The sequence below is a fragment of the Symphalangus syndactylus genome, chromosome 12 (assembly GCF_028878055.3).
Source record: "Symphalangus syndactylus isolate Jambi chromosome 12, NHGRI_mSymSyn1-v2.1_pri, whole genome shotgun sequence".
Lineage (NCBI taxonomy): Eukaryota > Metazoa > Chordata > Mammalia > Primates > Hylobatidae > Symphalangus > Symphalangus syndactylus.
In genome coordinates, this window is record NC_072441.2 from 145,646,202 (window position 1) to 145,672,500 (window position 26,299).

The 26,299-nt window shown below is 45.0% G+C and overlaps 1 protein-coding gene across 4 annotated transcripts in view; it reads left to right on the forward strand.

Annotated features, from left to right (window-relative positions):
- Positions 1-11,669: 11,669 nt before the first annotated feature.
- Positions 11,670-26,299, forward strand: part of SPOCD1 (SPOC domain containing 1) — a 30,879-nt gene continuing 16,249 nt past the window's right edge. For 2 of the 4 annotated variants that reach the window (XM_055255311.2, XM_055255312.2), the window contains exons 1-2: positions 11,670-11,731; positions 12,317-13,732. In XM_055255311.2, the coding sequence (XP_055111286.1) occupies positions 12,356-13,732 (1,377 nt within the window). In that variant the 5' untranslated portion in view covers positions 11,670-11,731; positions 12,317-12,355. The remainder of the gene's footprint in view (positions 11,732-12,316; positions 13,733-26,299) is intronic. The other 2 variants (XM_055255313.2, XM_063625190.1) reach the window with 2 other exon arrangements.

Sequence of the window (26,299 nt, forward strand, 5' to 3'; positions counted from 1 at the left end):
CAACAACAGATGCAGGTAGCAGTTTAGTCTCTGTCTCAGGCTCTGCTCTAGGGAGACCCAAACTAAGACAACTATGACCTAGCAATTTCACTCCTTACTTCATATGCAAGAGAAACTCTAGGAGACACACGCTAGAATGTTCCTGTCAATACAAAACCTAGAAATAATCCAGAGAACCACTGAGAGGAGAAGAGACACATACATTTTGGAATAACATACAATGGAATATTACACAGGAGCTGGGCAAATGCAACAATATAGGTGAAACTTAGCGATATCATTTTGAGTGGTAAAAGGAAATACTGGCCGGGCGGTGGCTCACGCCTGTAATCTCAGCACTTTGGGAGGCCGAGGTGGGCAGATCACCTGAGGTCAGGAGTTGGAGACCAGCCTGGCTAACATGGTGAAACCCTGTCTCTATTAAAAATACAAAAAAAAAAAAAAAAAAAAAAATGGCCTGGTATGGTGGCACATGCCTATAATCCCAGCTACTCAGGAGGCCAAGGCAGGAGAATCCCTTGAACCTGGGAGGCAGAGGTTGCAGTGAGCTGAGATCGCGCCTCTACACTCCAGCCTGGGCAACAGAGTGAGACTCTGTCTCAAAAAAAAAAAAAAAAGAAAGAAAAAGAAAAGAAAAGAAAAAAAAGTAAATCCCAACCTATCACATTAAAAAATATATATCATTTGGGGAAACAGATGTGGATGTGATAAAACTACATAAAAGAGAAAGCAAAAGAACACAACACAAGATATTAGGGGTTGCTGTGGTTAGATACAAGTGAGGGGAATCATATCAGTCTGTGTAAGTTCTTATCAGTATTTTAGTTTTCGTCTTGGACAGTGGTTCCATGGATATTTTTATATTATTAAAATAGGCACCCTAATAGATAAACTCATAAACGATTCAAGGAAGGCCTTTTATGGACCAATGATGAGAATGTGTACTATATACCCAATTAGTATGATAAACCTCATTCTATGCAATTGAAGTCCAGTTAAAAAATATAATAAACAGGGCTGGGTGCAGTGGCATGCCTGTAGTCTCAACTATTCAGGAGGCTGAGATGGGAGGATCACTTGAGCCCAGGAATTGGAGGCTGCGGTGAGCTATGATTGCACTACTGCACTCCAGTCTGGGTGACAGAGCAAGACCCTGTCTCTTAAAAAATTAAAATAAAAAAGTAAAATAAGATTATTATTTAAAAATGGAAAAATACACAAAATCACAATGAAGAAATAAGTTACCATCCAGAGATAATCCCTAGCTATCAACATTTAATGGATATTTTATACATTGTTCCTGTGAAAAAATATGTCTGTATGTGTTATCTGTATAATGGAGGTGATACTATACACAATTTTTTAAAAACGTTAAAGAAATTTCAAGTCCTATATATTTATTGTAGAGTAATGAAAAAACACAAGAGGCTGGGCGTGGTGGCTCATGCCTGTAATCCCAGTGCTTTGGGAGGCCGAGGCAGGCAGATCATGAGGTCAGGAGATTGAGACCATCCTGGCCAACATGGTGAAACCCCGTCTCTACTAAAAATACAAAAAAAAAATTAGCCAGGCGTGGTGGCAGATGCCTGTAGTCCCACCTACTTGGGAGGCTGAAGCAGGAGAATGGCGTGAACCCGGGAGGTGGGGCTTGCAGTGAGCCGAGATCACGCCACTGCACTCCAGCCTGGGCGACACAGCAAGACTCCCTCTCAAAAAAAAAAAAAAGAAAAAGAAAGAAAGAAAACGCAAAACGCAAGAGGAGAAAAGAAGCAACTGAGAAAGAGCCACTGTCAACATTCTGGTGGATTTCCTTCCATTTTCTTCCTTTGCTTAACATCACATTATGACACTTCCTCCACATCATTCAACATTCTTTGAAAACACTACCTCTCTCTATCTTAAATTTTTTTTTTTTTGAGATGGAGTCTCGTTCTGTTGCCCAGGCTGGAGTGCGGTGGCGCAATCTCAGCTCATTGCAACCTCCACCTCCTGGGTTCAAGCGAATCTCTTGCGTCAGCTTCCCGACAAGCTGGGATTACAGGTGCCCGGCAACATGCCCAGCTAATTTTTGTATTTTTAGTAGAGACAGGGTTTTGCCATGTTGGCCAGGCTGGTCTCGAACTCCTGACCTCAAATGATCTGCCCGCCTCAGCCTCCCAAAGTGTTAGGATTATAGGCATGAGGCACTGTGTCCAGCCTTTAAAATTCTTTTTTTTTTTTTTTTTTTTGAGACGGAGTCTCGCTTTGTCGCCCAGGCTGGAGTGCAGTGGCGCAATCTCGGCTCACTGCAAGCTCCGCCTCCCGGGTTCACGCCATTCTCCTGCCTCAGCCTCTCCGAGTAGCTGGGACTACAGGCGCCCGCCACCACGCCCGGCTAATTTTTTGTATTTTTTAGTAGAGACGGGGTTTCACCATGGTCTCGATCTCCTGACCTCATGATCCGCCCGCCTCGGCCTCCCAAAGTGCTGGGATTACAAGCGTGAGCCACCGCGCCCGGCCTAAAATTCTTAAAAGTAGTAATTTGGAAGTGGAGAAGTCTGGAAAGCACTTTCTACCAAGCAGTGGAGGTTAATATCACCTGTGGCTACCACGTGCCCCCTGCTCTGATGTGAGAAGGCATTTTCCCTGTGTGGCATTCTTTCCAAAACCCCTGAGACCAGTTTAATCTGGAGAAAAGCATCAGGGAAATCCAATCTATAAAATACCTGACGATGACTCCTCAAAACTGTGAAGGTCATGAAAAACAAGGAATGACGGAGAAACTGTCACAGATCAGAGGAGACTAAGGGCACGGCAGCTAATGCAACGTGGTAGCCCGCACGGGAGCCTGGAACAGACAGAGGACCTGAAGAGGCAAACTGGTGGAATCCACATAAAGTTGGAATTTAGTTAATAGTAATGTACCAATGTTGGTTTCTTAGTTTACACAGAGACCACAGTAATAGAAGATGTTAACAATGAGAGAAAATAGGTGAGGGGTAGATGGAACTTCTTATATATTTGTAACTTTTCTGTAAGTCTAAAATTATTCCAAAATAAATAATTTACCAGGGGAAAAAAAATCCACAAAACCCCAAACAGTCTTTCCTTGTCTTCCTTGATGTCGTGTCATTGTGTTCTTCCTCCCTCTCTGACTCCTCTGGGTGTGTTTTCGTATTAAACGACAGGCACCACCTCAGGCCCTGTGAATGAACTGGCCAACAAGGCAGACCCAGTCTGGTTCCCGCCCTTGTGGGAATACAGTCTGGCGGAGGGACTTTGGATGGAGCTGGACTTGAGGTTGGACATGGTTCTGCTTATCTAATCCCTAGCGAGTCACGGATTTGAAGCCCACCTTTCCTCCTCTGTAAAAAATGAACAATAGGCAGGGTGCAGTGGCTCATACCTGAATTCCCAGCACTTTGGGAGACTGAGGCAGGAGGATCACTTGAGCCCAGGAGGTCACTTGAGCCCAAGAGTTAGAGGCTGCAGTGAGCTGTAATTGTGCCACTGCACTTAAGCTGGGTGACACAGCATGACCCTGTCTCTGAAAAACAAAACAAAACAAAAAACAAAAAAAAAACCACCCACAAAACTATATCAGCTAAATACTACCACAAGGAAGCAGTGTACCAGTATTAATATCAGAAAAACTGAATTAAAGCAGAAGAACATTAATAGGAAGGAAAGGCACATTTGGCATTGATGAAAGTTATAATCTCCAAAAAAGATGTAAAAATTTATGAATTTGCATGCTCCTAAAAAAGTGTTTTTAAATATATATAAAGCAGGAACTTACAGAGGTAAAGGAAAAAACTGGACAAGTCTGTAATAATTGTGTGAGATTTAAAAAATATATATATATTTTTGAGTTGGCATCTTGCTCTGTTGCCCAGGCTGGAGTGCAGTGGCGCAACCTTGGTTCACTGTAACCTCTGCCTCCCGGGTTTAAGCAATTCTCCTGCCTCAGCCTCCCGAGTAGCAGGGATTACAGGTGCCTGCTGCCATGCCCGGCTAATTTCTGTATTTTTAGTAGAGACAGGTTTTCGCCATGTTAGCCGGGATGGTCTCAAACTCCTGACCTCAAGTGATCTGCCTGCCTTGGCCTCCCAAAGTGCTGGGATTACAGGCATGAGCCACTGTGTCCAGCCGATTTTTTAAAATTTTATTTAAAAGTTTTTTTTAGCGACAGGGTCTCACTCTGTCACCCAGGTTGGAGTGCAGTGGTGCTGTCATAGCTCATAGAAGCCTTGAACTCCTGGGCTCAAGCAATCCTCCACATCCTAGTATGCCTTCCTGTAGAGGACAGAAAGCCAAAACTCTTTTGCAGATTCCCTTACAATGAGTGTTTCAGATGTCAATTATCTTCCACCACTTAGTGCTATTGTGCAAGATCTGAAACGCAGATGAGAGGCAAGACCATTGTCCTTTTCCCTGGGCTGTTATTCCAAGCACAGCTGTGGCGCTATGGAGTTTGCCCGCATCAATGTCTGGCCCCTAGTGTTGCGTATGTGGGCAGCAGAAGCAGCAGTGGCAGTGCCTGTATTAGATCTTTGTACTGTTACCCTAGCAGTGTATTTATAAATACAGTTCTAATGTGTGTTCTAGGCCCAGCCTCGGGTCCACTCCTATAGCCTGCCAGTGACGTTTTTTTTTATTTTTTAGACAGTGTCTGGCTCTGTCACCCAGGCTGGAGTGCAGTGGTGCGATCTCGGCTCTCTACAACCTCTGCCTCCTGGGCTCAAGCCATCCTCCTACCTCAGCCTCCTAAGTAGCTGGGACTACAGGGATGCGCCACCACAGCCGGCTAATTTTTGTACTTTTTGTAGAGACGGGGTTTTGCCATGTTGCCTGGGCTGGTCTTGAACTCCTCTAAGCTCAAGCAGTCCACCCGCCTCGGCCTCCCAAAGTGCTGGCATTACAGGCGTGAGCCACTGTGCCTGGCCTCCCAATGACTTTTGAAACATCCAGTGCCCTGTATTAAACCTCATTGTGCTTAAAATATCTAGAGTAGTTTTTGTTTTCTGCATTGAACACTGATTTCTGTAGATTCAAGTTACTATAGATTACTATGGACTTGAAAAACATGAGTCAAAAGCTTGAGGTAAGAAAAGCTTAAACTGTTGGCCAGGTGCCGTGGCTCATGCCTGTAATCCTAGCACTTTGGGAGGCCAAGGCGAGTGGATCATGAGGTCAGGAGTTCGAGACCAGCCTGGCCAACACAGTGAAACCCCCGTCTCTACTAAAAATACAAAAATTAGCCGGGCGTGGTGGTGGGTGCCTGTAATCCCAGCTACTCGGGAGGCTGAGGCAGGAGAATCGCTTGAACCGGGAGGTAGGGGTTGCAGTGAGCTGAGATTGTACCACTGTACTCCAGCCTGGGTGACAGAGCAAGACTCTATCTCAAAAAAAAAAAAAAAAAAAAGAAAGAAAGAAAAAGGAAAAGCTTAAACTATTAAACTGAGAATTTCAATCATTTTTCAAGCATACAATGAATATTAACAATGACTGACAGTATATCAGATCACAAAGGAAATCTTAAAAACTTAAAAAAGGCCGGGCGCGGTGGCTCACGCCTGTAATCCCAGCACTTTGGGAGGCCGAGGCGGGCAGATCACGAGGTCAGGAGATCGAGACCACCCTGGCTAACACAGTGAAACCCTGTCTCTACTAAAAATACAAAAAATTAGCCGGGCGTGGTGGCGGGCACCTGTAGTCCCAGCTACTCGGGAGGCTGAGGCAGGAGAATGGCATGAACCCCGGGGGGCAGAGCCTGCAGTGAGCCAAGATCGCGCCACTGCACTCCAGCCTGGCCGACAGCGAGACTCTGTCTCAAAAAAAAAAAAAAAAACCTTAAAAAAAACAACATAGACAATTTTAACTGATCACAATGCAGTAAAAGTATATTTTCATTTTCTTTTCAATAGAGAGAGGGTCTTGCTATGTTGCCTAGGCTGGTCTCAAACTCCTGAGCTCAAGGGATCCTCCCCCCTCAGCCACCAGAGTAGCTGGGATTACACATGTTCACCATCATGCCTGGCTGAAACATTTATTTATGTATGATTTATTTATTTTTAGTTAGAGATGGGGGTCTCACTATGTTGACCAGGCTGGTCTTGAACTCCTGGCCTCAAGTGATCCTCCTATCTTGGCTTCCCAAAGTGCTGGGATTACAAGCATGAGCCACCATGTCTGGCCTGAAACTACATTTATTTTTAATAATAACAGGTAGCCACTGGCTATGATGGCTTATGCTTGTAATCCCAGTGCTTTGGGAGGCTGAAGCAGGAGGATTGCTTGAGCCCTGGAATTCAAGACCAGCCTGGGCAACATAGAGAGACTTCATCTTCACAAAAAATAGAAATGTTAGGCACTAATACTTTGTTTCCCTAGAGAGCCTGTCTCTAGGCTGGGAATACATGCATGCACCACCATGTCTGGCTAATTTTTGTATTTTTTGTAGAGACAAGGTCTCACTATGTTGTCTGGCTTGTCTCAAACTCCTGGATGCAAGTGATCCTCCCACCTTGGCCTCCCAAAGTGTTGGAGTGGGTCACTTTAGGCCATGAGTTTGAGACCAGCCTGGGCAACATAATGAGACTCTATCTCTCCGAAATAATTTAAAATAATTTAAAAAATTAGCTTGAGGCCAATTAGTAGGCATTTAAGGCTGCAGTGAGCTATGATCACACCACTGCACTTCGGCCTGGACAACAGAGCAAGACTCTGTCTCTTAAAAAAAAAAATGAAAGAACAAGAGTAAACCAAAGGAAATAGAAGAAAGTAAATAAGAAAGGTAAAACCAGAAGATAGTGAAATAGAAAATATAATAACAACATCATAAAAAACAGAGATAAAAAAGCAAAAATCGGATTCACCAAAAAACCCTAGGATGATTGAGAGAGAGAGCAAGCACAAATAAATAGTATTAGGAATTAAAAGGGGACTGTAATCGATACAATAGAGATTTTTGAATCATGAGAATACTATTAATATCTTTGCAACAGGGTCTCATTCTGTCACTTAGGCTGGAGTGCAGTGGCACATTCTCGGCTCACTGCAGCCTCCATCTCCTGGGCTCAAGCCATCCTCCCACCTTAGCCTCCCAATAACTGGGACTACAGGGAGTATGGGACATGCCACCATTCCCGGATAATTCTGTATTTTTTGTAGAGACAGGGCTTCACCATGTTGCCCAGACTGGCTCGAATTCCTGGGCTCAGGTGATCTGTCGCCTGGGCCTCTCAAAGTGTTGGGATTACAGGCGTGAGTCACCACTCCCAGCATGGTGGCTCATGTCTGCAATCCCAGCACTTTGGGAAGTCGAGGTGGGAGGATTGCTTGAGTCCAAGAGTTTGAGACCAGCCTGAGCAACATAGCAAGATGCCGTTTCTACAAAAAACCAAAAATTTAGTCAAATATGGCGGTAGGCGCCTGTAGTCCCAGCTACTCAAGAGGCTGAGGTGGGAGAATCATCTGAGCCCAGGTGATCGTATCACTGTACTTCAGCCTGTACACAAAGCGAGACCTTATCTCAACAACAACAAAAAAGAAAAAGAAAAAGAAAAAGAAAAAAGAAAATGCAATAAAAATATTAAAGAATAGAATAATTTAATTAAAATGTGCAATATTTTGATGAATAAAAATCACAAAAATGAATTGAAGGCCTGGCAGAATGGAAATAAGGTACATTTATGGATGAGAAGACTCAGTATTTTTCAATTTTATCCGTAATCTGTAAATACGATGAAATTCTAATTTAAATCCCAACACAATTTTTCAAGGATCTTGACAAAATGACTCTACAGTATACAGTTAGCTAAGACGATTATAAAAAATAGAAACCAGTCTGAGGGGGTGGAGCTTGCTCCCCCGATAGCAATATTTATCACAAAACCATAGAACTAAAACAATATTGATCGAGAATAGACAAATCAATCAGTGGAAGAGAAAAGAAAGCCAATAAATAGGCCAGGCATGGTGGTTCATGCCTGTAATCCCAGCACTTTGGGAGGCCGAGGCAGGTGGATCACCTGAGGTCAGGAGCTGAAGACCAGCCTGGCCAACATGGTGAAACCCCATCTCTACTAATAATACAAAAAATTAGCCTGGCATGGTGGTGGACACCTGTAATCCCAGCTACTTGGGAGGTTGAGGCAGGGGAATCGTTTGAACCCAGGAGGCGAAGGTTGCAGTGAACCAAGATCCCGCCACTGCACTCCAGCCTGGGCAACGAGAGAGAAACTTGGTCTCAAAAAAAAAAAGAAAGCCAAGAAATAAATTGCATTCTTTAATGGGAACCAGGTATATCGCAGAGGTGCTGTCATGACTCAATGGAGCAAACAGCTAATGATGAGGCAAATAGCATTAGGCCAAAACCTGGGCAAAACCTTACTTTATTTTTTTATGACAATGAGACATTTTAGAATACCAGGAGAAAGGCCGGGCCCAGTGGCTCACACCTGTAATCTCAGCACTTTGAGAGGCCGATACGGGCAGATCACTTGAGGTCAGGATTTTGAGACCAGACTGGCCAACATAGTGAAACTTCATCTGTACTTAAAACACAAAAATTAGCTGGGTGTGGTGGCGTGCGCCCGTAATCCCAGCTACTCTGGAGGCTGAGGTAGAAGAATCGCCTGAACCTGGGAGGTGGAGGTTGCAGTGAATCGAGATCATGCCACTGCACTCCAGGCTGGGTGATAGAGTGAGACTGTCAAAAATAAATAAATAAATAAATAAATAAATAAATAAATAAATAAATAAATAAAATACCAGGAGATAGACAAACTGGCCAGAGACTGGCTGGCTTCTAAAACCAATACTTGCTAATCTTGAGCAAATTACTTAATCCGTCTTTGCCTATTCCCTCATCTGTCAGATAAGGATAACAACAGTTCTTACCTCACAGACTTGCTGTAAGGATTAATATAGGTAAATTAACATAGGCAAATACAGGATTAATATAGGTAAAGCATTTAGACCAGTCCCTGGCTCAAAACAGCACTACGTGTTAGCCATTCTTTATCTCTATACCATGTGGTACTGACAACATCTCCACTCCCCCTTTCTCTATCCAATGTGGGAGACGTCCATTATCCATATGGACCAGAATGCCTTAGTTCACTGGTCTTAGGGAACCTGGTCAACTTTCTGCCATCATGACCAAGACATTCCTTAGAGGGAGGGCTTCTTATTTACAAAAATTATTTCCTTAGAGCAGTAATTTTTGTCATCGGTGACATCCAGTCTCTACTCTTACCTCATCTGTACTCTGACTGCCATATCGTGATAGTTTTCAATATGGATTATCCAATAGCTTGGTTTGCTTTTTGTAATAAACCCTGTGTTTTAGAATAGTTTTAGATCTACAGAAAAATCTGAAGATTAGAACGGGGAGTTCCCATGTACTCCAGACTCAGTTTCCCTTGTTATTCAAACTATACTGTTTTAAAAATTCCACGTTACGTCGTTGAGATACATTCATGTTGATATATAGATCTAATTTATTGAGTCTAACTGTGGTTTAGTATTCCATTGGCCTGGCAGGTTCTCACAGTCTCACCTGGCACAGGTTTAGTGCCAGGGAATTCCATCTTCCTCGCAATCAGGCTTATCAAATCCCTGGTTCTGGCCGGGTGCGGTGGCTCACGCCTGTAATCCCAGGCCAAGATGGGAGGATTGCTTGAGCTCAGGAGTTCGAGACCAGTCTGGGCCACACAGTGAGACCTCGTCTCCACCAAAAATAAAAAAAAATTAAAAAAAAATTAGCTGGGCATGGCGGTGCATGCCTGCAGTACCAGCTACTCAGGAGGCTGAGATGGGAATATCACTTGGGCCCGGGAGGTCAAAGCTGCAGTGAACTATGATTATACTACTGCAGCCCAGCCTGAGTGACAGAGCCAGACCCTATGTCAAAAAAAAGCCAAACACTCCTGTTTCTGCAGTAAAAGTATTTACATAATCATAACATTATAAATGTCATTTGGTTTTCAGTGTTAAGAATCAATCTACAGGTAAACAATGGTAAACTGAACTATCTTTACCGAATGCAATGTAAATGCTGTAAACCTCAGCGATACAAAAGTAAAAGCTTAGTTCATGGATAACAGCAGAAGCAGGGAGGGGACATCAAGGGACATTATCCATTTCACACAGAGAAGAGTCAAGAGATACAATATATAGAAGAAACAGACATTTAAGAATATTATTCAAAGTGATAATAGAAACCAATAGTAAAATTTAAAATATAAATATAAAAAAGAGGGCCAACGTCTGTAATCCCAGCACTTTGGGAGGCTGAGGTGGGTGGATCACAAGGTCAGGAGTTTGAGACCAGCTTGGCCAGCGTGGTGAAGCCCTGTCTCTACTAAAAATACAAAAATTAGCCCTGTCTCTACTAAAAATACAAAAATTTTACAAAAATTTTGTAAAAATACAAAAATGGTGGCGTGTGCCTGTAATCCCAGCTACTCGGGAGGCTGAGGTAGCAGAATCGCTTGACCCTGGGAGGCAGAGGTTGTAGTGAGCTGAGACTGCGCCACTGCCTGGGCGACAGAGCGAGACTCCGTTTCAAAAACAAACAAACAAACAAACAAACAAAAAATACATACGAAAAACGGAAGAGAAAGGGGGAAAGGGTGGTTAATAAAATCACCACAGCAGGAAGTCAACAGATACAACAGACACAGTTAAAATTAATAAATCAAGTAATAGAGGTATGAGTATATTATTCACAGTTACGAAATTTAAAAAATTAACAGGACAACAAACATGGTAAAAAACAAAAAACAAAACACAGTTGTTTCCAGGAGTTGGGGGATTGGGAAACGAGAGATAGCTTTAAGCTTTTTATTTCTAACCTTCTATTGGGCTTGAATCTGCATTTCCATCTACATTAATTACATTTGAGATTTTCTTTTTAAATTAGGCAAGCACTATTCACAATAGCAAAGATATGGAATCAACCTAAATGCCCATCAATGGCAGATTGGCTAAAGAAAATGTGGTACATATACACAATGGAATACTATACAGCCATAAAAAAGAATGAGATCATGTCCTTTGCAGGAACATGGATGGAGCTGGAGGCCATTATCCTTAGAAAACTAATGCAGAAATGGAAAAACCAAATATTGCATGTTCTCACTTATAAGTGGGAGCTAAATGATGAGAACACGTGGACAGAAAGAGGGAAACAACAGACACTGGGGCCTGCTTGAGGGTGGAGGGTGGGAGGCAGTAGAGGATAAGAAAAAATAAATACTGGGTACTAGGCTTGATAACTGGGTGACGAAATAATCTGTACAACAACCCCTGTGACATAAGTTTATGTATATTAAAAACCTGCATATGGACCTCTGACCCTAAAATAAAAGTTTAAAAATAAAATAAAATAAAATTAGGCACAAAATCTAGATAATTCTGACATTGTCCTACTGGCTCAGGGACTACTGCGGTAGGATCAAGTTAAACTCTCAGGCAGGCAGCCAAGGCCCCTCGCTGCCCCATGCACCCACCCACCTCTGCTTGGGCGCCAGGATCGGCACCTCCTCCAGGAAGCCCTCAGGAGGAAGAGGGCGCCCTCTGCCGGGGCAGGAACGCCAGCGCGCCTGGGGAGCCGCCCAATGCGCATCATCAGCGACTCCGCCCCCATCCCTGAGCAAGGGCCGCCCTCCCCCGCGTCACGTGATCCCAGCTCCTTTGCAGCCAGTGGGTGGAACCCTAGGAGGGAAAACCCAGGGAAGCCCAGGTGAGAGCGACGGGAGCGGTGGGGCCCGGGTTTCCTGGATGCTGGGGGATGGTCCCAGTAAGGCTTGGGAACCTGGGTGGGGCGCCTTTGAGAGCGGGACCGATGGGGGAGAGACGAGAAGGGTTATGGGCGCGAACCCCGTTCAGTATCTGCGCCTTGCGGAGTGTGAGAACTGGGAGAGAGACTCCTAGCCCTTCCACTTCCTGTGCTTCCTTGAGTGAGTGTCTTAACATCTCAGAATCTCAGTGTCCTCACCTGTGGCTGCCAGTATGAAATGAAATAAGCACATAAGTCATAAATAAATGGTATCTTATTAGGTCCCTTTTAAGCGAATGTGTGAACTCTCAGAGACAAGAAGACCCTGGAGGCCACTGTAGCTCCCGTTTGGAGGCAGGCCCCTCCACCCTCACCCAGGACACCAGCTCCTGCTGGGTGCTCCCCTCCCTGGAGTGCTCACCCCTAGGCCTCAGGAGTGGAAGGGTCTGGGAGCGCTGGCTGGAAGAGGGGGCTCCTCCCAGTTCCCACTGAACTGGCTGACAGGTCGGGCTCTCCATGGCAACGTCTCCTCTTTCTGTCTCCACACAGGGCCCGTGTTGTGCTTTTGGCCCAGGTAGGTGGACAGACATGTCCCAGGCGGGGGACATAGAAGGCCCCAGCACAGGAGACCCTGCGCTCAGTCCCCAACACAACTGTGACCTTTTACAGAACATGGAAGGAGCCAGCTCCATGCCAGGCCTGGCACCAGATGGGCCGGGAGCAAGCTCTGGGCCCCGAGGCAGGGCAGGCAGCAGAAGGAAGATCCCCAGGAAGGAGGCCCGTCGAGGCGCCAGCTCCCAGGCTGCAGGTGCTGCTGAGGTCCGGCCAGGGGTCTTGGAGCTGCTGGCTGTGGGACAGAGCCGGGGCTCGATGCCGGGTCCTGGGCTCCACATGCAGCTGCCCTCGGTGCCTGCTCAGGGGAGAGCTCTGACCTCCAAGAGGCTCCAGGTTTCTCTGTGTGACATCTTAGATGACAACTGCCCCAGGAAACTTTGTAGCAGGTCTGCTGGTCTCCCAGAGAGAGCTCTGGTCCGCAGGGAGAGGCTTGCAGGGGTGGAGGAGGTGAGCTGCCCCAGGCCCAGGCAGGCCAGAAACGGTGGAATGAGTTCTCCAGGGTGTGACAGAAGAAGCCCCACACTCAGCAAAGAGGAGCCCCCTGGAAGGCCCCTGACATCCTCACCAGGCCCAGTCCCTGTGACGGTAAGAAAGAAATGGAGGAAGCAATGGGCTCATTCAGAGTGTGGGGAAGGGGCTGGCGGCTTCCTGTGGCTTGATCAGAGCCCTCGTGGGGACCACCTTCTGTCTCTGGGAGACCCTCCCCAAGTTGCTGACCTGGAGCCCTTGGGAGGCCCCTGCAGACCTCCCTCTCCAAAAGACACTGGGTCTGGGCCTGGAGAGCCAGGTGGAAGTGGGGCAGGATGTGCCTCAGGGACTGAGAAACTTGAATATTTGCCCACTGCAGGGGACGGGGCCCAGCCAGGCAGCCCCTGTGGCCCTGTCGGGTTCCCAGTGCCCAGTGGAGGGGAGTCCCTCAGTTCAGCTGCACAGGCTCCTCCACGGAGCACAGCACTGTGCCTGGGGGCGTCAGCACAGGCCTCTGCAGAGCAGCAAGAAGCTGTGTGTGTCGTGCGGGCTGGCAGCGATGAAGGCCGGGCTCCAGCACAGGACCAGGAGGAGCTGGAGGCTCAGCCAGCTTCCAGGGGAAGGCTGGAGCAAGGACTCGCTGCCCCTGCTGACACCTGTGCCAGCTCCTGGGAGCCCTTGGGCGGCCTCAGCTCCTCCCTGGATACTGAAGCCGGCAAGGCCTGCTCAGGCCCATTCATGGAGCAGAGAAGATCCAAGGGCACTAAGAACCTGAAGAAAGGTCCAGTGCCCTGTGCCCAAGACCAGGGCGCAGACAGAAGCTCAGACAACTCCCACCAGGACAGGCCAGAGGAACCCAGCCCAGGAGGCTGCCCCAGACTGGTGAGCTGAGTTTGAGAGTTTGGGATAGGAAGGGCCTGGCCATGTCTCTCAATACCATACTTGGCGGTGGAATTTAATAAAGCTAAGCTAGATGGACGCTTCATGAACATTCTCCCTCACATCCCTATTAACTAAACTGGGTAAAATGAAGCCCACAAACTGGGAAAGAGAAAATAAACTACATTCGCTGAATCCTTGTGAGGGGTCATTATCTTCTGGAGTCAGTGAGTCCTGGGTTCGAATCTTGCCTCTGCCCACTTCCTAGCTGAGTGACTGTGGGATGTTTTCTTAACCTCTCTAGGTTTCCTCATTGTAAAAAAAGGATACTAATTCCAGCTTCATGGGGTTGTTTCAAGGATTAAATGAGATTATGGTATAAAATAATGTGCCTAGGCCTGTAATCCCAGCACTTTGGGAGGCGGAGGCAGGCGGATCACGAGGTCAAGAGATCAAGACCATCCTGGCCAACATGGTGAAACCCTGTCTCTACTAAAAATACAAAAATTAGCTGGGCGTGGTGGCACACGCCTGTTCTAGCTACTCTGGAGGCTGAGGCAGGAGAATCACTTGAACCTGGGAAGCGGAGGTTGCAGTGAGCTGAGATCACGCCACTGTACTCCAGCCTGGCGACAGGGCAAGACTCTGTCTAAAAAAAAAAAGATGCCTAGCACAGCACAAGGCACAAGGTAAATTGCTTAATTCGTGTTAAATTTGCTTTTCCTTTAGTGTTCACAGTTACTCTGTAAGATAGGCATTAGCCCCATATAACCAGATGGGGAAATTGAGGCTCAGAGGGTAATAATATTCTCCAGGCTCACACAGCTAGGGAGTCAGTGCCCAGTCATGTTCCCTATATCACCACTTCCCTTTCCTTTGTCTTTTGCTTATCATTTTATTAATAATCATAGCTAACATTTATACACCAAAGGCAGAAGAAGAGTCTACTTGTTTTTGGTGTATATTTCTCACATAGTTGGATTTTCATCACATTTATTGAATATGCATGATGTGCTAGATGTTTTTCTTTTTTTCTTTTGAGACGGAGTCTCGCTCTGTCACCCAGGCTGGAGTGCAGTGGCGCAATCTCGGCTCACTGCAAGTTCCGCCTTCCGGGTTCACGCCATTCTCCTGCCTCAGCCTCTCTGAGTAGCTGGCACTACAGGCGCCCGCCACCACGCCCGGCTAATTTTTTTGTATTTTTTTTTTTTTTTTTAGTAGAGATGGGGTTTCACGTGGTCTCAATCTCCTGACCTCGTGATCCGCCCGCCTCGGCCTCCCAAAGTGCTGGGATTACAAGCGTGAGCCACCGCGCCCGGCCCGTGCTAGATGTTTTTGATTTAATCTTCACATGATGCCCATAGAGGTGAGGTTACAGACCCAGCTGGTGAATGTCAGCAAGGGTACAAGCCTAGGCGGTCTGTCTTGAGAGCTCACTGGACTGCCTTCTCTGTATTTTCTGTGTTATCGGCACAGTTGTAACAGCATCTGGCTTGCTTAACATGTGCCGGATATTGTGTGAAGCACTTTATCTGCAATCTTTGTAACAAGCCTATGAGGTAGACACTATTGACCTATACCCATTTTACTGATCTGAACACTGAGGCTCTGAGAGGTGACATGAGTACTCAAGGCCAAACAGCCAATTAGTAAAATAGAACCAGTGAGCTGTTTTCCACTATGCATCAAGCCCTTTTATCTATAAATAGGCTCCTATTATGCCTTATTGTTCCAGGACTTTGCTTGCTTTTGTAAGTTCTGTAGTATTTGAAGATCTTTCCCAGTGGGTTCACCTTGTTCTGCCGAATTTGGTCTTTTCCTGAGCCCTGTGTCATAACTGTCTATGGATGTATTTGTCACAGCACAGGCGCTGTCAGGATGAGGGCTGGGACTTCCTCTTCTCATTTCCAACCACTGTAGTGTAGTTAGGAGCATGAGCCCTGGAGGCCAACAGGCTAACATTCTCTCATCTGCAAAATGTGGGTATGAAGAGTGCTTACCTCCTAGGGAGGTGGTGAGGATGAAATGAGATGACACATGTTTGGCATTTAACGCAGTGCTTGGTGCAAGAAAAATACTCAAATAGGTTACCTGTTAGCGACATAAGCAATTTCTTCCTGCTGTAAGTAATGCAGGGGTGACCATCCTTGTGCGTCTGGCTCCTCTCTTCTTCACATGATGTATTTGGACCAGATGCCCAGAATTGGGATTCCTGGGTCTGCAGCCTTTAAGGGGGCTGGTTTGAGTGTGATGGTGGAGCCAGCTTCCTGCCTGGCTTGACTGGAAGCAGCCCACGACTGCTGGCTCCTCCAGGCTCCATCCTTGACTCTGCGGCACAGCCCATCACCCCACAGCTTTCCAAACAACTCGTTGCCGTGACAACCAGTACCAGCTGCGGGAGAAGAATTGAGTCTGGGCTGTGACAGGGACGGGCGTGTGGTTGCGGACAGGGCTGAGTGGGGCCTGGGCAATGGGGGGCACAGTGCCCGGCTGGTCTGGAGCCCCGTTTAGGGCCTTAGCACCTTCCCCTGGAGACAGCCTGGCTTGTGGCAGGGGCAGACAGAGAGGTTCAAGGTCAAGCTCTGCCTCTTAATACAGAGCTTAATACACTCTTAAAGGGTGACTTTAGACCTGTCTTTAGACATTTAGATGAGTTTAACTTTTTTGTTTTTCCTTTCTTAAGCTCAGTGGCAAGAAGACTTTATTTTTTTTAATTTAATTTTTTTTTTTAAGATGGAGTCTCGCCCTGTCACTCAGGCTGGAGTGCAGTGGCACAATCTTGACTCACTGCAACCTTCGCCTCCTGGTTTCAAGGGATTCTCCTGCCTCAGCCTCCTGAGTAGCTGGGACTACAGGTGCGGACCACCACGTCCGGCTAATTTTTGTGTTTTTAGTAGAGACAGGATTTCACTATTGGCCAGGCCAGTCTCGAACTCCTGACCTCAGGTGATCCGCTGCCTCGGCCTTCCAAAGTGCTGGGATTACAGGCGTGAGCCACCACGCCTGGCTGCAAGAAGACCTTAGACATTTAGAAATGTCTCTTCTCTGAATCTGAGTTGCCTCCTCTATGAAGTGGGGAGAATGAACTGGGCCCCAGAACTGCCAGGAGTCTGATATCAGAGGCTGGCCGTGTTGTATTCTTCTGGCATGAACCAGAGACTCTTGGAGGAGAGATGGGAGGGGGACTGGATGCCATTCTCTTGTCCGTCCTGGGCCCCACAGTGGCCAGTGAGGTTTGGAGCTGCTCTGTGGGTGGGATAGCAGTGGGTGTGGGGAGGGCAGCTCTGCCAGTGACCCTGGGCTGCTCGCATTCCACCAGTCATAACCAGGGAGGCACACAGCTCCTCTGGCCTGACCCAGAATCCCTGGTTCAAGGTATGCTGTCTGCAGCTGCAAAGTGTCAAGAGGTGAGTGAAGGAGGAGTGTGTCTTCCCAACAGATGAGCAGCCTAAGAGGAGCTCGTTTCATTAGTGTGCTTACGATAGACTGAGAGCTTCACATAGGTCATCTCATTTAATCCTCACGTTAACCATTGAAGGTCAATGTCGGCTGGGCGTGGTGGCTCACACCTGTAATCCCAGCACTTTGGGAGGCCAAGGCAGGTGGATTGCTTGAGCTCCGGAGACCAGCCTGAGCAATGTGGCAAAACCCTGTCTCTACAAAAAAATACAAAAATTAGCTGGGCATGGTGGCGTGTGCCTGTAGTTGCAGCTACCTGGGAGGCTGAGGTGAGAGGATCACCTGATTCCAGGAAGTCAAGGCTATAGTAAGCTGTGCTGGTGCCGCTGCCTTCCAGCCTGGGCAACAGAGTGAGACCCTGTCTCAAAAAAAAAAAAAAGTCAACACTAATATCCCCATTTTACTAAGTAAGGAAACTGGGCTTCCGAGAACTCAAGTGACTCACTCAGGGCACATTGCGAGTAAGTGGCTGAGCCAGGGTTTGACTCCAGTCTTGCATAACTTGACTGTTCACGGGGCTTTATTATAATTTGTTGAACAAGGAGGGGGGCTCGCCAGGGATCTTACAGTCTAGTGAGAGGAGAAAGCCACTAACCAGAGAATTGAAATACAGACTGAAGCCCAGTGGACTGTGGATGTCCAGAGGGGAGGGGAGGGGAGGGCAGAGGAGGGGGCTGTCTGAACTGGGTCTGGGCAAGGGAAGTAGGTGTTCAGCAGGTGAGAAAGTAGGAGAGGCTTGCTAGGAAGAGGACAGTGCCCTGCAGAGCTGCATTGCAAGAGGCAGCTTGGAGTGTTGCAGGAGTGGAGGGTGGGGGTTACAGGTGGGACAGGAGCCAGGTGGGAGAGGCCAGCTTGAATGGAAATGCAGAGCCTGCAGGGTGGTCGAGTGTCGGGATGGCCTTTCTCCAGGGCAGGGACCAAGGAACTTTATCAACACAGGCATTTGCAGAGAGAGCTTGTTCTGTTCCAGGCACTGTTCTAAGAGTCTTGAATAATGATAATGATCCTTGCCCCAACACCATGAGGTAGATACTGGTATTATCCTCATGCTACTGATGAGAAAACTGAGGCACAGAGAGATTAAGTAACTTTCCCAAGATCACACAGTTCCTGAGTGTTGGCACCAAGTATCCCCATTGCATGAATATGCCCCAATTTATTTATTTGTTGACTCCGTGTGGAAATTTTTTTTTTCTACTACACATGGTGCTGCTGTGATAGTTTTGTATGGTTTTTGGTACCTATGGGCAAGAGTATCTCCAGGGAATATTTTCTGGGGTGGAATTGCTAGGTTATAGAGTGGACACATCTTCAACTTAAATGGTGCCAGATGTTTTCTAAAGTGGTTGAAATAGTATACACCCCCATCAGCAGTGTATGGATGTGCCGGTGACTTCACATCTTCACCAGCCCTTGATGGTACCAGATTTAGGTTTTTTGCTGAAATGGAGATATGCTGTGGTGTCTCAATGTTGTTTTAATTTTCACTGCCCCCTTGCTAAGGAGCATCTTTTCATGCATTTTGGTTATTCTTGTTAAGTCTTTTCTTAAAAAAGTTTTTTGGCTGGAGTACAGTGGTGTGATCTCAGCTCACTGCAACCTCCCCCTCCCAGGTTCAAGCGATTCTCCTGCCTCAGCCTCCCAAGTAACTGGGATTACAGGTGCCCGCCACTATGCCCAGCTAATTTTTGTATTTTTAGTAGAGACAAGGCTTCGCCATGTTGGTCAGGCTGGGATTACAGGTGTGAGCCACCGCGCCCGGCCATTTTTTAAATTTTTTTGTTAGAGACAGGGTCTTGTTCTGTCACCCAGGCTGGAGTGCAGTGGTGAGATCATAGTTCACTGCAGCCTTGAACTCCAGGGCTCCAGAAATCCTCATGCTTCAGACTCCCGAGTACCTGGGACTACAGGCAAGTGCCACCATGCATGCCTGGCTAATTAAAAAGTTTTCTTTTTTTTTTTTTTTTTTTTTTGAGACAGAGTCTCGCTCTGTTGCCAGGCTGGAGTGCAGTGGCGTGACTGCAGCTCACTGCAACCTCTGCCTCCCGGGTTCAAGAAATTCTCCTGCCTCAACCTCCCAAGTAGCTGGGACTACAGGTGTGCCCCGCCACCACACCTTTTTGTATTTTTTTTGTATTTTTAGTAGAGACGTGGTTTCACCATGTTGGCCAGGATGGTCTCGATCTCTTGACCTCGTGATCCACCTGCCTCGGCCTCCCAAAGTGCTGGGATTACAGGCATGAGCCACCGGGCCCGGCCTTCTATTTTTTTTTTGAGATGGAGTTTTGCTCTTGTTGCCCAGGCTGGAGTGCAATGGCGCGATCTTGGCTCACTGCAACCTCTGCCTCCTGGGTTCAAGTGATTCTCCTGCCTCAGCCTCCTGAGTAGCTGGGATTAGAGGTGCCCACCACCACGCTTGGCTAGATTTTTTTTTGTATTTTTAGTAGAGACGGGGTTTCACCATGTTGGCCAGGCTGGTTTCGAAATCCTGACCTCAAGTGATCCTCTGACCTCAGCCTCCCAAAGTGCTAGGATTACAGGTGTGAGCTACCGCACCCGGCTAAAAAATTTTTTTTTTGAGATGGAGTCTCACTCTGTCGCCAGGCTGGAGTACAGTGGCACGATCTCAGTTCACTGCAACTTCCACCTCCTGGGTTTAAGCGATTCTTCTGCCTCAGCCTCCCGAGTAGCTGGGACTACTGGCACGTGCCACCACGCCCAGCTAATTTTTGTATTTTTAGTAGAGACGGGGTTTCACCATGTTGGCCAAGATGGTCTTGATCTCTTGACCTCATGATCTGCCCGACTTGGCCTCCCAAAGTGTCGGGATTACAGGCGTGAGCCACCGCGCCTGGCCAGAATTCTTTATCTATTCTGGATAGTACTCCTTTGTTGCTTATGTATTTTGCAAATACATTCTCCTAGAGTGTGGCTCATAATTTTGCTTTCTTGATGGTATCTGTTGATGAGCAGCAATTCTTAATTTTTAAAAATTGTGGTAAAGTGTATACATAACTCAAAATTTACCATTTTAACAATTTTTAAGTGCACAGTTCAGTGGCATTAAGTACATTCACATTGTTGTGCAGTCATCACCAAAATCCATCTCCAGAACGTTTTCCTCACCCCAAACTGAAACTCTGTACCTATGAAACAATAATCCCCCATTTCCCTCCCCCTACCCCCAATACCCACCATTCTACTTTCTGTCTCTATGAATTTGACTCCTCTAGGTACCTCACTTAAATGGAACCACTAAATAATTGTCCTTTTGTGACTGCCTTCTTCACTTAGCTTACTGTTTTCAAGGCTCACCCACATTGTAGTGTGTATCAGAATTTCATTCCTTGTTGAGGATGAATAACATTCCATTGTATTCTTCTATCAATGGACACTTGGATGGTTTTCACCTTTTGGCTATTGTGAATTCTGTTGCTAAAAACATTGGTGTACAAATATCTGTTTCAATCCCTGCTTTAAATTCTTTTTTGTGTATATACCCAGAAGTGAAATTGCTGAAGTAATTCTTAATTTTAAAATATCCAAGTTTATCCATTATTTATAGTTTGTTTTAGAAGTATTTTTAAAGAATTCATTTCCTGTCTCAAGGTAGTGATGAAGTTCTCATATATTGTGTTGTTTTGCCTTTCACATTTAGGTCTGTAATCTACCTGGAATTGACTTTTGTCAATGATAGGGGGCAGGGATCTAATTTAATTTTTTATATGGATACCCAATTGTTCCAGCACTGTTTGCTGAAAATTCTGTCCTTCCCCATTTACATGCAATGCCAGCTCTGCCGTAAGTCAAGTCTCCATATATGTGAGATTGATTTCTGGTCTCTTTGCACTCATCTTGTTCAAATTGTCTTTCCCTTTGTTAATACTACATAATCTTAATTATAGTAGCTTATTAATAATTCTTGATAGTTGATGAGACAAGTCTTCCAACTTTGTTGTTGTCAAGAGGGTCTTCACTCTTACATTCTTCTGCTTTTTCATATATTACAATCAGCTTGTCAGTTTCCAGACACACACACACCACACACACACGCACACACACACACCCCACACACTTGTTGGGATCTTGATTGGAAACATATTGAAACTGTAAATCAGTTTGAGGAGAACTGACTTTTTTTTTTAAGAGATGGGCTCTCACTATGTTGCCCAGGGTGATCTCGAACTCCTGGGCTCAAGTGATCTGCCTGCCTTGGCCTCCCAAAGTGTTGGGATTACAGAAGTGAACCACTGCACCTGGCGAGAACTAACATCTTTACAATATTGAGGCTTCCAATCCATGAACATAGTATATTCATTTATTTTGATCTTTAATGTCTTTCAATACAGTTTTACATTTTCTCCATAAAAATCTTGCACTTATTTTTTTTTTTTGAGATAGTCTCACTCTGTTGCCCAGGCTGGAGTGCAATGGTGCAAGCTCAGCTCACTGCAACCTCCACCTCCTGGGTTCAATCAATTCTCGTGTCTCAGCCCCCCAGGTAGCTGGACTCACAGGCATGTGCCACCATGCCTGGCTAATTTTTGCATTTTTAGTAGAGATGCAGTTTCACCATGTTGGCCAGGCTGTTCCCAAACTCCTGGCCTCATATGATCTGCCCACCTTGGCCTCCCAAAGTGCTGGAATTACAGGCGAGAGCCACCATGCCTGACATTCTTTTCAGGATTTATTCCTAGATATGATATCTATATCTGTATGTAACTTTTTATTATGGAAAATTTCCAATATATGTAAAAGTGGACTGAATTATAAGCAGGGCAAATTACGGTCCGTGGATGGTTACCTCACCTGGTTTTGTAAATAAGCTGGACTATTTGTTTACATATTTTCTGTGGCTGAGTTCGTGTTACAATGGCATGGTTGAGTAGTTGTGATGGAGACCACACAGACAGCGTCAAAGATAAAACCAAACACTAGTTAAAATGGTAAGGGCAGATTTTAATCAGTAATAATGATTGCAATAGGGAAGATAGTCCAGCATGAACTAAACTGAACTCAGCTTTGATTTGTACAGAAGTAACTGGGCATTTTAAAGGAAGAATCTAGGAGTGGAGGAGGGGGGACAAGCGAGGGCTCAGTAGAGCCAGGGAACCGAAAATTACAAAGGGTCAGTCAGTATAAATGTTATTCGTCTAATTTTGTGCTTTAAGAGGGCTAGAGTCATCTTAGGGATGTGGCCATGAGCTCTTAGAAACTATTTTAGTGTTTGTTCAAGTCTTTATAGACAAAGGTTGAGGCCTAGCTGAGAAGGAGGCTCAGAGGAGCCTGGCTTGAGTTTGGTCAAGAAGAGAAACTGTCACTTGGCAGTCCTAAAATATATATATATATTTTTTCTGAGACCAATTCTTGCTCTGTCCCTCAGGCTAGAGTGCAGTGGTGCAATTTCGGCTCACTGCAACCTCTGCAGCCCGGGTTCAAGCGATTCTCCTGCCTCGACCTCCCAAGTAGCTGGGATTACAGTCGCCCACCACCACGCCTGGCTAAGTTTTGTATTTTTAGTAGAGATGGGGTTTCACCGTGTTGGCCAGGCTGGTCTTGAACTCCTGACCTCAGGTGATCCACCCGCCTGGGCCTCCCAAAGTGCTGGGATTACACCCTGGAATGAACCCTTTTGTACTCACACCCAACCGTAGCCACCGTATGTTATCTTATCTTGCCTGAAAATCATCAAATAGTCATTTAATATCCAAATTTGCAATAGTTTCATAAACATGACAAATTTTTAAATAATTAATTAATTAACTAGTTTTTTTTTGGAGACACAGTTTTGCTCTCTTTCCCAGGCTGTAGTGCAGTGGCACAATCTCAGCTTACTGCAACCTCCACCTCCTGGACTCAAGCGATCCTCCTGTCTCAGCCTCCTGAGTAGCTGGGACCACAGGCGTGTGCCACCACGCCTGGCTAATTTTTTGTAATTTTTGTAGAGATGAGATTTTGCCATGTTTTCCAGGCTGGTCTCAAACTCCTGGGCTCAAGCAGTCCACCCACCTTGGCCTCTCAAGGTGTTGGGATTACAGGCATGAGCCACTGCACCTGGCCAACAACTTATTTTTATAACTTGTCTTTTTAAAGTCAGGATAGAAATAACGTCCACACTTTGTGATTGGTTGATGTCTCTTTTAAGCCTTTTAAACTGTAGGTTCTCCCTCCATATCTTGTTTTTTCTTGCAGTCTTTTTTTTTTTTTGAAGAAGAAGAAATTAGATTGTCCTGTAATTTTTGCATCCCTGTAGTATAGTTAAACATGCTCCTCTGTCTTCGCTTTAAGCTGTGAACTGGTGGTTGAATCTAGAGGTTTGATTAGAATTGGATTCAGTTTTTAGCCCAAACTACTTCTTGGGTTGGTGGTGTGTTCTTTCCATCAGAAGGTATATGTCTCCTTGTACTACTTTATATTTACTGATGCTATTTTATATGTATATATATATGTCTGTGTGTGTGTGTGTATGTGTATGTATATATATATATGTATATATATATATATATATACATATATATATACACATATATATGTGTACATATATTTTTTTGAGACGAAGTCTTGCTCTGTCGCCCAGGCTGGAGTGCAGTGGCGCGATCTCAGCTCACTGCAACCTCTGCCTCCTGGATTCAAGCAATTCTCCTGTCTCAGCCTCCTAAGTAGCTGAGACTACAGGCACCCACCACCATGCCCAGGTAATTTTTGTATTTTTAGTAGAGACGGAGTTTCACCATATCAGTCAGGCTGGTCTTGAACTCCTGACCTCAGGTGATCCACCCGCCTTGGCCTCCCAAAGTGCTGGGATTGCAGGCATGAGCCACCAGGCCCCCCCTGTTTTGTGCTTTGCATATGTTTTGCATTTCTACACTTTCTCCCATGTAAAAACACAATTGAGTTTTGTTTGTTGATTTTGCATCCAGAACTCTTGCTTTTATTAATCTATATAATTTATCTATTTGGATTTTGTTTGTTTTCTATGTAGACAATCATATGTAGACAAATGACAGTTTTTGTTATTTCCTTTTCAATTCTTTACATCTCTCTTCCCTTCCCTTTCCTTACTGGGCTAGCTAAGACTGTTAGTATAATGTTGCATAGAAATGGTGATAGCAAGGAACCCATGACTTATTCTGGATTTTAAAGGAAATGTGGTCATCATTTCACCTTTAAGTATGACACTTGCTATATTATTTATATAGATGCTCTTTATCAGGTAAAGGAAACTCCTTTCCCTTCCTGGTTTGCTAATTATTTACAATTATTATTACAATTATTACAATTACAATATTTACGATTATTATAATTATTATTATTGCACAGTGCATTTAATCGCGTATGTTTTTTCCATTTCTGAGATAATAATATGATTTTTATCCTCGAATTTATTAACGTTAATTTAAGGAGTTAGTGGTTTTTTTTTAAATATTAAGTTTTTTTAAATGTTAAGTTCTTGCCTTGCTGGAACAAACCCAATTTGGTAATGCTATATCTTTTTCATATTTCGTGAATTCAATTTCATATTTTGTTTGGGGTTTTCAATGGATGAATTAACTGGCCTGAAATGATTTGTTCTCATACTACCCTTGTGAGATTTTGGTATCAGGGTTTTGCTAGCTTCATAGAATGAATTGTGGATTATCTTTTTGTTTTCTATTTTCTGGGATAATGTATTTAAGATTGGAATTATTTGTTCTTTGGACATTTTGATAGAATGGCTGGTTAAAAAAAAGTATGGACGGATGTTCTCTTTAGGGAAGGTGTTTCCTTCCCTGCTGATTCAATTTATCTTGTGGCTACAGGTTTATTCAGTGTTGTTTTTCTCTTGAATCAATTTTGGTAAGTTATACTTTTCTAGATACCTATTTGTTTCATCTGAGTTTTCAAACTTATTGGCATGTTGGCATACAGTATTTCACAATAGCCTCTTATCTTTAAGGACTGCGCACTTGTAATTATACATTCCAAATATTAGCTAGTTATACCTCCTCTCTTTTCCTTAATCAGTCTTGTCAGAGAATTGTCAGTTTTTTCAAAGAACCGATTTTTGGTTTGTTCATCCTCTCCACTGTATGTTTGTTGTCAATGTCACCTTCCGTTCAGTTTATGCTACTATTTGTAAAGTCTTAAAGATTATGCTTAGTTCATTAGTTTTCTGCCTTTTTCCCTTTCTAATAAAGTCATTTAAAGCTATAAAGGAACCTTTTAATTATCGCTTTTGCTGCATTCATAGACTTTACATACAGTCTTATCATTCAATCTCAATATTTTGTCATTTTTAATTACAACTTTTCTTTGACCTATGTGTTACTTAAAAGTTTCTTTCTTTCTTTCTTTTTTCTTTTTTTTTTTTTTTGGAGACAGAGTCTGGCTCTATCCCCCAGGTTGGAGTGCAATGGTGCTATCTTGGCTTACTGCAGCCTCCACCTCCCAGCTTCAAGCAATTCTCATGCCTCAGCCTCCCGAGTAGCTGAGATCACAGGCGTGTGCCACCACGTCTGGCTAATTTTTGTATTTTTAGTAGAGATGGAGTTTCGCCATGTTGGCCAGGCTGGTCTCAAACTCCTGACCTGAGGTGATCCACCCACCTGACCTCCCAAAGTGCTGGGATTACAGGTGTGAGCTACCACGCCTGGCTAAAAGTGTATTTCTTAATTTCCAAACATAATCTTTTGTTGCTTTTGTCTTTATTGCCTTCTAACTTAATGATATTGTGGTCTGAGAAGCTGGTCTTCATCTGAGTTATCCAGTCTGATAGCCACTGGCCACTTGTGTCTATTGAGCACTTGAACTTTGGTTAGTCCAAATTGAGATGTACTGTAAGTGTAAAATATACACTGAATTTCAAAGACTTAGTACAAAAAAAAGTAAACATTTCATTAATAGTTGTTCATGGCTGGGTGCGGTTCGTCACGCCTGTAATCCCAGCACTTTAGGAGGCCGAGGCAGGCGGATAATGAGGTCAGGAGTTTGAGACCAGCCTGGCCAACATAGTGAAACCCTGTATCTACTGAAAACAAACAAACAAACGAACAAAATTAGCCAGGCGTGGTGGTGCGCACCTGTAATGCAAGCTACTCAGGAGGCTGAGGCAGGAGAATTGCTTGAACCCGG